This window comes from Malurus melanocephalus, unplaced genomic scaffold (assembly GCF_030028575.1).
Source record: "Malurus melanocephalus ecotype Western Australia unplaced genomic scaffold, MMel_1.1 scaffold_57, whole genome shotgun sequence".
Lineage (NCBI taxonomy): Eukaryota > Metazoa > Chordata > Aves > Passeriformes > Maluridae > Malurus > Malurus melanocephalus.
The window spans coordinates 214,389-226,975 of NW_026623289.1; the positions used below are offsets into that span (position 1 = coordinate 214,389).

The window sequence follows — 12,587 nt, forward strand, 5'->3', positions numbered from 1 at the left end:
CCCCCCTTTTTCTTTTCCTTTTACTTCAGCTCTTACGGGTTCTGATATCAATCTTACCATACAAAATAACCCCAAGCACACATCAGATGCTACCTGAGCAGAATCTAAGGTCTAAAAAGCTGGTTGTGCTGGTTCTTTGAAGCTCATGAACTGCAGTCATTTGTTCCACTTCTCAGATACCCAGAGCACCGTTTCACATGATTTTTTTCAGAGAAATACATGGTGTATGATGGGACAATGGMGTGATAAAGGTGTTTTGCATCCCTTCAGAAACAGTCCATATTACCATGATATAAGGCCTTGAACACCCAGTCATAACCTCTGTCTGAATACAAGCACTATCATAAATCTTGTGTGTCAGCTTGTGGGGTTTATGTTCTGAATCAGACCCAGGAGATTAAACTACTGATTTGATGATTAACCTGGGTTTCAATGCTGCTGCTTATTGTGTTAGGCAAATAAACTATTTTCTGTTAAAATGAGTTTCTGTGATCTTTTTCACACCTGGGAGTGAAGTGAAGCATTAAGAAACAGCTTTTGCCCATGAAGGAAAAAAAATCATGAAGGGAAACAAGAAAGCCATTTGCTGAGGTTTCACTAATAATCATTTCAGGTGTATAAATATAGCAGCTTTCCAAGCCTTTGGCCACCAGAGCAGTGTCTGTGCAATAGCTCAGCTTTATTTTAACTTTTGCAGAATAGCTCTTGGGAGACTTGAGCAGAAAGATAGTTTGGTRTCTAAAGCCTTGACCTGAGACTCACGAGGGTTTTCATCAGAGCTTTCTGCTGCCTGCCCAGATCAATGTATTTCTCCCTAATTCTGCTCCTCATATCAGCAGGAGGACAAAATCCAGATACTTGTTTGCTGCTCAGGGTGATGGAGCATGAGTTTGGTGGGACGTCAAGGCATTAGCATGAATGTTCATTGACGTGAAAAAAAAACCAGAAAAAACGACCAAGAAGGAAAAAGGAAAACAAATGTTTGCTGGGGGGTGCCCAGTAGGGGTGATTTTCTTGCTCTTTGAGGTGGCTGCTCATRTGTTCCTTGCAGTGGCTGCAGTGGACTGGGAGCTTTGCACTGATGTTTYTGAGCAGTGTCAGGCTGCAGGACGCTGCTATTGCCTCATGAACCAAGTCCAGCATCTCTGAGCAACGTGCCGTATATGAAGAAAGACGATAACAAGTCGGGATTGAAATTCCTCCAGGACTTTGACATCTTGCTTCATGCTGGTGTAGTAGAGACTCACAGCCAGGATCAGCACTGCACAAAATGAGAGCCACAGGAGCACAGGCAATCCAGATGATGACCTGTCATCTGCTCAACGGTGATGAAGAGAGAGAAGGAGAAAGCAGCATTATTATAGTGTCATCTTAAACACTTCCCAAATTTGATCTTCTGCTGATGCCTTTGTCCCAGTTTTCTGGGAACAGCAGGGTACACAGGGCTCTGGTGGTGAGCACTTCYGTAGGCATCAGTTAAGTGATAGTGAGTCACACTTCCTGATGGAGGGTGGTGAGTATAAAAGATATCATCTAATGGAGCATTTAAAGAGTTTAATTATATACAATAAGAACAGGATTAGCATAGCTAATGCATGATCTCAACTTCCCCTACAGCAATTATTTTTTATACCTTTACCCTGAATGTTAAGTTGAATACTGGGAGAACATGAAGCTACTTGRTCTAATTGTTTAATGTTCACAAATGCTCCATGAAAGAGAGGTGCTATAGATTTCTGTCCTTTCCCCTGATCACTCAGCTTATTTGGGACTCCTGCTAGCTATGGAAAGAACCTAAACATGGCTCCATTGATCAAGAGGCATGTTCAGAAAGCTCTGTAAGTTTTAACCACTCTCTGAGTGCTACATGTGCTTATTACACCAGAATATCCTCTGCATTTGCTTTTCGGCAGGAGGATGCTGCAAACATTTTTCTTGCCTTCAAAATATAGTTCAATATGTTTGAAGTGCCACAGGTCAGGCAGAGCACACGTGTGGAAAGCAGAGGGCTGCATCCAGCTTGCTGACAGCTCTGTCCAGCCCTTGCCTGAGTGTTTCCATCCCTGGGCCTCAGGGATCCAGCCTGATTCAGATCTGGTTGTTCTGTCAGTGCCATTGCACTGTTTCATAAAGCACTTCCAGTATTAAACATGCAGTGTAAAGCCAAATTCATGCCTGAATGAAACCCACAGTGTGCAGCTATTTTCCTGCCATATGCACAYAATCAATAAGGAGATAAAAATGTGGAGTGTATTATTATGGGTAAAGGGCCAACATTAGCTGTAACATATTTAAATTAGCTTCCACTCYGAGCCCTGGAATACACACCAGTCAATTAAACTGTCATACAGATGTACAGAGAGGAAGGTARAAGTCATAAAACCAAGCCAGAAACACATAATAATGTATCAAAAAGTGTATGGGGAAAAGGTAAAATGTTAATAGGCAGTCATTTTATAGCTAACCAGAAACCAAATCAATGTCCCATAATGGATCTGAGTGAATTATTTGCAGCAAGTAATTTATTCATTTGAATTTAGCCCTTCTTTCTGTTTGCAAATTATCCATGTGCAGACTTCAGATTTTATAAATTTGTTTATTTGGCATTATTCTAGGAATGGTTGATAAGAAGGTGTTTAGTCAGGGAATTGCTCACCACTTTCTGCTTTTGCAGAGATTTGTGAGCTGGGAGTTGGTGTTTCCCTTGTGAGATTTCCCACACCACAGGCTACAGCCCTGGACTGGGTGCCCACCTGCCTTTCCCAGCATGGGTCTTGGCTGATGGTCACACAAGGGAACAGAGAAACCTTCCTGTGGAAGCTGAACAGCTTTTCACATCAACCCTTTCATATGAAATGCTTGTAACCTGTTTCAGCCTTCCATGTTAAATTTTTGGGTGATCTCAAATGTAAAACTGGGCTTTCCTTATATTCAATCAATTAGGAAATATGTTCAAGCCATGAGCAGAAGAAAAATAAAGTGGAAGAATAATTCCACCTGCAAAATAGTGATGAGCTAAGCTCACAACGCCATCACTATGGTTATGTGCTGAAATTTATGTTTGCTTTTCTAGATTACAATTAGAAATTCAATGCTTAAATTTGTTTCTTAAATTGCTYGCTGGWAAAGCACACTCAGCCACAGACGTGCCCAGTCTCATGGTAGCTCATCTGAGAGAAGCACTGGACCTGGATGCAGGRGATTTTGTTTCAGTTCCTGCCTTGSATACACATTTCCACCGCCCCCTGAAGAATGTCTGAYCTTTGCTTTTACACCTGGCTCTTTTCTGGCTATAGCACCTTGTTTCTAGCACAATAACTGCCCTTGCTGATGCTTCTACTGTAATAAACATACAGCCCCTCTTCCTGGACAATAGCAACAGCTGAGGGATATGGACACATCTGTCTGTTTTGGCCTCCCATCACATGGGTCTGTGTGTATATGTACATGTGTTTATGTGCCCCTCTTCCTTCACTGTACTGTCTACAGCAGGGGCTCAATGTCAGCCACAGCCTCTGGAAATGATCACCATCATCAGAACATACAGATACACACATTTGCTTGAGGGTCTGTGAGGCTGGTGGGGCTCAGAAAAAAAAAAACAAAAGAACAAAAAACCCCCATCCAGATTATTTTTTATTATTTCTACCCTGCTGTCAGCATATAAATGAATATGTCTCTTCCTCCCATACAAAACTCAGCAGGGAGAAYCATTGTTTTGCTTGGGGTGCTTTCCTTGCATATCTTAGTGAAAAACCTGTACCTATTTTATTGCCATAAAATATATTAATTATATTTAAATTAAAAATAGCTTCAGGGATTTAATTTTTGTTTCCACTATTCATCTYAGCAGACATCTTGTTTAAAATTGCACCAGACCTCATCAGCACCTCGCACTGCTTTTGCTKAGAAGAAAAAGCAACAACCACTGACAGCACAGAACGCTGTGTGTACACAAGGGTGTGTTTGCACAGTGCATCCCACCAGCTGCAAAAGCAAACTCAGGTTAACGCTGTGGATGGCTCACAGTTGTAATGTGAAAAATTCAACTTACCCACTACGTAGTCACAGCAGGAAATGACTAGAAAACAGAATGAAAATGTTCTTACATGCCTGGAAAGGTCTCTTGGCAGCAGGAGAGCAAGAAAGCCAGAACCAAGCAGTGCCTCTGAAATTGCCTGTCACCTTAGAGATGCTGAGCAACCTCTTACATCACTTTTGGCTCTGGGTGAAGACCTGTCCACTCCATGCAAACATGCAGATGCAGGTGCACTTCATGAAAATGAGGAAAAGTTATTGGATGGAGAATTGAGAGGCAGGATTACTGCATTTGCAGTGAGGTCAGGAAACARCTCTGCTAAAAACAGTCCCCATTCCACAGAGTTCCTAGAAAGGAAAGGATCTAAACCAGCAGGCTGAAAGAATGACAATTAAGAAAGCACTGTCAGACTAACTTTTATCAACAATATCCCGAAAATGCGTCTGCCTGGCAGCCAGGGCCCAGACACAATCCAGGATGAAAAGTCCACAGAATGGAAAAATTTCAGTGGTGCCAGAAAGCTTCATCTTACCAGCCTTAATGTTAATAATCTTGTGTAGACAAACAGCAAATACTCTAAATCACAGACTGTTTGCAGAATACTGATTRTGGGCTGGAACCTTTCTCTCATCTTCATGGAAAAGAGTCAGAGTCAGCTCCATCCTGGCAGCTCCMTGCAAGAGCTCCAGCATGGCTTTGCTGAAGTCAGAGCCACAGGCTGGACTGGCTGCAGGATTACCAGTGCTGGTGTGGGACATGGACTCTGGCATGAGCCAGAGGGAGTTATTAACTCCCATCAAAATCSTGCTCTGAGCAGTCAGATGAGCCTTGAGGAATTTAGGGCTGACTCACTGAGCCTTTCCAGGAGTTCAGTTTTGATGGGAAAAAGCCCAGGCCATGTCAACAAGCTTTTCAAGAAACAGCTTCCCCCTCCTGCATCAGGAGGCATCCCAATGTATTGCCAATCCAATGAGAGTTCTGTTTACAGACACATTTGCCAGGCCTTATTTTCAGTAGCTGCAGCAGTCCAAACTGCTGATATTGAAATTTCACCATTCTGTCAATGTGTTTTTACTAACTGGTGCATCACACCCACACAATTTTAGTTCTCTACCAATAAATAGAATTTTCTTGACTGGGTCAGTTTGGGAAAGTCAGAAGGTAACACAGATTCTAATCTGGTATTACATATGGCACATGCAGAAGTGCAAACTGGATCCTTGTGCCAGACCTCTGCTGAAGGTGACCTACCTGCAATATTTTGGCTCACGAATGAAAAGGCCAGTGTTTTTTCAGCTGTGACAGTCCTTGGGTGCCTTCGTTGGCAGAAGTTATTTCATCCTGGCTGCCAGGCTCAGATTTCTGCTATTGTATTCTGTGGCATCCTAGCTACCCACAGTGACATAATTATTTTTAAATTTGGTCTGAGTGGAAACGTTGTTCTTGGGGAGCTCTGGGGCTCAGCCTGTGGTCTACAGTGATCCCTGTGGGGCTGACTGGGAAGGTCACAGTGACAACAGCTGAGGGTGGTGCAGGAGCCTGTCTCCTCCCAGAGCAGGCAGGCAAATGGACCAGATGCAGTTCTGCAGAGCACAGAGCAAAAAATATCCACCCTCTGCTCCATGCTGAGCTGAAAATCACAAACCACGTTATCAGAGGGGGAAGCTGATGTGGACAGACAGAGTGGATGTTAAAAGCTAGAAAGGTCATGCCAAAATTGCCGGTAACTTGAGCCTACCATGTTCAATGACTTCTTCTGGCTCACGAAATCGRACCCTTCTCTCTGCTTTCCGCTTTTCCCCCACAGCTTGGTCCACAGGTGGCCTTTTCCTCAGTATGGAAGGAGGATAGCTACARTCATCTGTCTAAAGATTTGATGAAAACACAAAACATGTGGCCATTCAACGAGAGTTAATGTATTTGGGTGCTCTGAGCTTTGGTGGATGGGTTACCATGTCCCTTGAAGGATATGTAACACATGTGCTTGGACATAGTCCCACCATGTAATATTTACAACAAGACAATAGGGATATTTCTACATTGCCATGGATCTGCAGTGTTCTGAAGCTGTATTCTCAGGGAAAAGGAGAGTTAAAGCAATGGACAGCAAAGTGTTCAGAAAGMATTTCTCTAAATTGTAGCAAATGTTTGCTGAAGGTGGCTGCTCAACAGCCTTGGGCTAGAGGCACATAAATGTGATATGAAATACATGAACCGTATCATTTGGAGCACCTCTGAAATGTTCTGATCTAAGCAGTTCTGTTCAGAATGCAGTGCTGGGACAACAACTGGGACTGTGCTGCTGACTTGGGTTTGGACACTCTCCTGATGGGGACAAGATGGTAATTTATTTGCACTTCGATATCACAGCCATGCTGTTGCTCTGTTTTTTGCTTGGAAACCACATTTAGTCTTTGACAGCAGAATCACAATGCTGTGGATTCTTTGAAATTGCAAGAGACTGAGCTGCARTAACAGTAATAAGTCACTGTTCTGCATAGGAATGCTCCCATGGTCGACTGCCCAAAGTGAAYCCAAAGCATCTTGGTTCAGAGACACCCACTATCCTCTGGAAGTGCAGAGCAGATGTCAAATTTTCTACTTTTCAAAGATCTGAGTGAAGGATAGAGATTCTTCCCATTTTGATTCTTCACATTTTATTTTTAGGATTGAAGTAATCTTCTCTAGCCCTTTCTCCCTCTTCCCTTTGTTCCTCTGCTATGGAAAGATCTTATTTCTTCTGGTCACTGTTCCTGCCCTTTTATTCCTCATTGCTTATTTTCCCACTCAGTGATTGCCTTTTCCTTACTCCAATTTTTCTCCTTGCTTTGATCTTTCTACTCCTCAATTATCTACTTTTGTCCCTTTTTAGACCCAAATACCCTTGCTTTGCCTTGCCTTTTCTCTTTGGATGCTTTCCCACATGTTTCACACATCCACTCCTGGGACTGGAGAAGCAGGATTAATTCCCATTAACTACARTCTGGGGGTGCCAGACCCCAGAGGAAAGGGGATAAATAAGTTTTCTTATTCATCACATTCTGGATAATCCCAGAAAGGCATATTACATAGGCAGCAGAAACTACCATGGGGTGGGGAATGCCTTCAGCTTTGATTCCTTCTCCTGAGAGATTCGTAAAACCAATCTCATCACTGATAAGGATGCTGTCTCTGATCTTGGGGTCACACCACCTCTGTCTCATGGATGTGAACACTGTGTGTTGGAGGTCTGTGTTTTTCATTCAGCAGCTAAGAACCTGGAAGCCCCATTCAGGGTGGGGGAAACCTGAATTTAACTCCTTTCCAAGCTCAAGGAAACACAAAGCCACATCTTTTACATACACACCCTCATCATTGGAGCTATGGTGTGTACACAGAGCAGGGAATCTCAGTCTCTGCCATTGAAGCTGTCTTGTTTGGCCTTGAATAATTAAATATTCATTGAGCTAAAGAAGGAAAGAATGACTTTACAGCCTGGTGTTTGGGTGCTCCCTTGGGGGTGGCAGAAGTCTGCCCCTATCCTTGCTCCAATGAATACTTAATGTGTAATGCTTAAATATTCATTGGGGCGGTCACTGGGAACAGGGTCTCTCATCTGCCAGGTGAGTACCCCAATCACTCTGTGACAGACACACACACACACTTACATAATGAATATTTGATTAATCTCTGTAAAATGAAACAGGTTTAGGGAGACACAGCCTAGCTCAGGCTAGAGGTGGTTGTAACTTTCATTGTGAGGGCTTCTCCTGTGGCACAAAYGGAACCTTAGAGCTGAAGGGATTTAAAACTCCAAATGCAGCTGTTGTCCATGTGAGCTTTTCCAAATATGTAGCAGTGACATCACATCAGAAGACAAAAATGCTAAACAGCTCACTGGGTGGATAGCACCTAGACAAGGAAACCCTTAAAAAGGAAGTGATTTTTACGATATTTACCAGACTTGAATAACTTACAGAGATCAAAGCTACAGTGTCAGCACAAACAAAGCACTCTGCACTCAGACTGGTATTGTGACAAGAGCTGGAAACCTACCAAAGTGATAGCTTGGAAATGGTATGWCCCTAAAAACAACCCATTTGAGCACAGGGACTCCATCTCCCATCAGAAGATCACTTACCGGTGGCTCCTCAGCACTATGACCAGAAAGTGAGGCTGGGCATATCTGGGACATGTACTCTGGATGCCAACATGGAGCCTCCCACGTGAAGCTTTGGATGGAAAGCCTCTTGCCCAGGAAAAGGAGAAGGACCAGGGAAAAGCTGTGTCCAGAGCCTCCTCCGCAGCGAGGACGGAGCCGGCGCCGCGCGGTGGGAGCGGCAAGGGAGCACAGAGGAGTGGAAAGAAGAGTTTCTGCATTTCATACCAGGGCTGGCGTGGGAAGGGTGACGCTACACGAGATGCACTCAGGAGCCAAAAATAGCACATAGTGATAATAMTGATTGTGCAGCTGGAAGCAAGGCTTTTTTGGCAGCAGGGAATGGGCCTGAATGGAGCAAGTCACAGATGAACACCTACGGATTTATTTTGCACGAATGTGAAGTTGGGGGTGGTTTTTCAAAAATAATAATTGCTGCATTTCTGTGATCATGCTGGTTTCCTTTCCARAATCCATTCCCAATCACAGAAATACTGCAAGTGGGATTTCTTTTAATCCTTCTTCCATTCAAAATATGTGGGTAAAGCCATTATATAAATATAGAGGAATGACAGATATCTCCCTCCAGAACAGTTATGGCCTCACTTTATATGTTTTACAAATTAAGTCCATTATTATAGTAATAAAGTGGGATTTAAACATTTGACATTTCTACTGATATTATAAGATTATTGATAGAAAGAGAGGTGATTTACTGTTCAAGAGGCTTTAAAAGCCCCTTGTCAGATGCTGAAGACTGAGCATCATCAAATGTACAATTTTTAGTCAGAAATATCTGCCACAACTGCTGAAATATCCAGGTTTACTGTCCCTGCAAGCACAAATCTGTGCTTTTTTTTMTTTGTTCTTTTCCTGGAGCTATTTATTTACTGCACCATGGATGGATTCTCCATGGYATGCTCAGACTGGCCCTTGTTCTGCAGTGCAGGGAGCATTGCAAGATGCTCTYACTGGCACTGGGAAGCAGAGGGCACAGCTGCTCCATGGGCTTCTCTGCTTTGACCTTCCTTCCAGGGATGTGGGGAATGGGTGAGCAGATGGAAAGGGTTGGGATCCTTCCCCAGAAGAAATGGGGCTGGAGCAGCAGAGGAGGCTTTGTGGCTGATGTGGGATCAGCAGACCCCTCAAGACTTGCTGCCCTCCTGCAGCCCAGCCTCTGCATGGGTCTGCTGTCCTCAAGCCTGCCCTTAGTGACATATCCATGTGGGGAGGAAGAGATTTTGCTGCTCCAGGGCTCTCAAAGCACTGAATGCACCAAAGCCCCCTGGAGAGAGTTAACTTACCTTCTCTTTCCTGTGCATTGGGGTGATGGAGGGCTTTTCCTCATACTGAAACCAGCTCACAGCTGCAGACCTTGTGAAATGCTCTCAAAATTCCTTCTCTGGAGTGTTCTGCAAGTGAAGTTATTTCTGAATTTCTAGGATGGCTTTTGGTGGGGAAAAGACATTCTTCAAAATTTTGTTCATAATAAATCCTAGACAGAAAGAAGGCAAAACCTGTCAAACCATAGCCCTTGACTTCTCTGGCTCCTTCTTCCTCCTACTGTGATAATTACTTACTAATAATTAATGTGAGAAGGATTTTKCCTGCCTGTTTTGGCCAGCAAAACTGTTGGAGGTGGGAAGAGGGAAATCAAATTCTAGTCCTCATCTAGCTTTGATTTCCTCTATGGAAATTGTCTCATTTATTTTCACTTTTGTCACCCAGCAAGGCATGTAAGAGGGTGTTGGGCAGCCTCTCACTCCTGCAGAGCATGGCAATGAGTTTGTCAGCTTTTAGAACTGAACAAAAAAGATTGTTCSCCTCTTTTTCCCTGAATCTGGATTTGTTTAAAGAAAGGTCTCACAGTTTTCCACGTAATTGGTCAAAGATTTTAATTTTAGTAATTTCTCAGAAAAAAAAAAATCCCAGCAGAAGTTGATGGGATTTGTTGTTTTCAAGAAATGGACATATGGAGACAACATTTATAACTTCTGATGCCAGAAACCATTTCTTTTCAGTTCTAGATTCCCCTAAAATGTAGACAAATTTTTGTTCATTTGTTTGAAAAATGATTGGGTAACTTATAAATGTTTTCATGAAAGATTGCTATTTAAATGCCAGGAATGATAATTTCATAGTGACATTCTCACTTTTATCTCAAGATGTGTTAATTATATTGATAGTAATGGTTGTAAATGCTTGAATAATTAGTAGTTACCTGGGCACTCCAGTGGATAAAGATGTCAGGAGTTCAAATCTCATAACAGGGACAGCTCCATTTTTACTGAGTTCTTTTGATTGTGGTTTAACAACCTAAAATTGKATATATGTTAGGAATAAAACACAGCTTAATGCTTAAAGTAAAAGAATCCAGGAAAATAACTTCTCTAGCCTCTGAAATCACTGGTAATAAATAATAGTTACAATAGTGGGATGATTTCTGCRTTAGAAGCTGGAAGAATTTTCTTTAATATTGCCCTTCTTTTTGAAGTAATTTTTCATCTAAGCTTTGATCTTATTTCATGCAACATATGTCAGAAACAAAGCTGAACAAATAATTCATAAATGAATTATTTAGCTTGTGAGTGTCACCTCCATTTTTTTCAGCTAATTGTTCACAAATAGATAGTGACTTTTGTGGATGTATTCATTATTCAGATTTATTCAGTGGATAATTGCTGGGAGTAATTCTTTGTCTGTAGATTGCTTGGAAGCATTTTGTTGTGAACATTTAATAGTAAAAATCTATCCAGGCTTTCAATACAAGACAAACTAAAATTATCTATAATACTGATGTAGTCCTTAAACATGAACAACATACTGCAGTTTTAAAGAGCAACACCAATATTTTCATCAAGAATTCCACTACTTCCCAAGGTACATGGAGGGAAAGCAAAAACATTTTAACTCTCAGTGTAACACTGACATTGAATGGTGCACATTGTATATGCAAATAAGTTTTTACAAGAGAGGGGCTGCTTAAGTGTTTGCTCAGCAGAAAAACAAAACAAGCCTGAACAAAATGTGATTGACTTCCCAGAGAATAAATAYGAACAGTCCACACAAAGGAATTAACTGCACAGCCAGTATTTTTTCTGCAATACCCCAGTGGAAGATGTCTAGGAAATAAACATAACATGATAAAACAATTTTACACTCAGAGGATAGCCGTGTAACCATATGAACTCTTTTTCCATTTCCTTCTGCAGGAATAAATATTTTAGACAAGCAAAGTACTTTGTAAATGATGCCTTTGTGGGGATTTGTCTGGCCTGGTTCAATTATTCTGAAACCTAGCAATTTTCTCATATCATTGAATCTGCTTTTATTGCAAATAGGGTCATAGAAATAGTCACTCATTGCAATAATGGACTTCGTTTATCTTAACTATTAACACTTCCAGTAGGTTTACACACACGTATATATTCAATATTTATGGATATGCACAGTGCATATATATTAATAATGAAGTAACTTTATCTGCAACAATCTGAAAACAAAATCACGTAATACCATACAGTGCGGGGTGCACTGGTAACWGGAAGCAGCATATCAGGATAACAGAACAGAAAAGGAATAAATAAATTAGAGGGGACTCATCCATATCTTCCTCAACCTCCAGRGTGTCAATTGAGCCTTTGTTCAATATTCCACCTTTCGCGGTTCTGTGTACTCTTGATTAATAATTTAGAGATGCACCTTTTGGAAGCAGGGTAAGTTTTGTGTTTGCCAAGAGTGATTTTCCACTTGTCAGGGAGTACATCAGGAAATAAAACAGCAAATTGCCCCACAGAGTATAATTAGCTGTTGCCTCCTTCCTTTTTCTGCCTCTGGAGAAACAGATTTACTGCTGAAAGTTGTGGAACACCCAGGAGATGTCATACAACCCCATTTCTACTCCTCAGCCTTCTGGTAAAGAAAGCACTGTGTAAATCCCAGCTTCAAGACAAAAATCAGCTCTTTGGACTGCATGTTTCCATTCTACATCCAGGAGGGTCATGATTAATCTGTKGTCTGGTTTTCACTYCATAAGGTRGCATTTTGGGGATTTGGGGAAAAAGATCAACAACAAAGCATAAYAGAAACAGGGCATTGAATGGGAAGATGGAGTGGAGACAGCCAGGATGAAAGCAATCACTTTTCCTTCCTGTATATCTGTTAGTCCCTGTAATGCCCACAGAGCTGTGTATGCAGGTGCATTTTTCCTYAAGAAAGGACGGTTGTGGTTGGTGCAAAGTGCAGCATCCACAGTCCCTGTGATGCTCCATGAAGGATTATCCCCCAGGATTATCCTCCCACTGGGTCCTCTTTGCCCTTTTGCTGTTGCTACCCTGTGCTGGAAGTTTTCATGATCACACAGATCTGCAAGTACCCCTTTGATGCAGGTAGGCAGACCTGGGACATTCA

At 42.0% G+C, this 12,587-nt stretch overlaps 1 protein-coding gene across 1 annotated transcript; it reads right to left on the reverse strand.

Moving 5' to 3' along the window:
* Nucleotides 1-262: 262 nt before the first annotated feature.
* CUNH14orf180 (chromosome unknown C14orf180 homolog) lies at nucleotides 263-9,470 on the reverse strand. The gene is given in 5 exon segments (XM_057365696.1): nucleotides 263-1,315; nucleotides 4,055-4,081; nucleotides 5,778-5,904; nucleotides 8,160-8,333; nucleotides 8,336-9,470. Coding segments are annotated over 5 exon segments (660 nt in total). The 5' UTR covers nucleotides 8,468-9,470; the 3' UTR covers nucleotides 263-1,115.
* Nucleotides 9,471-12,587: the final 3,117 nt, after the last annotated feature.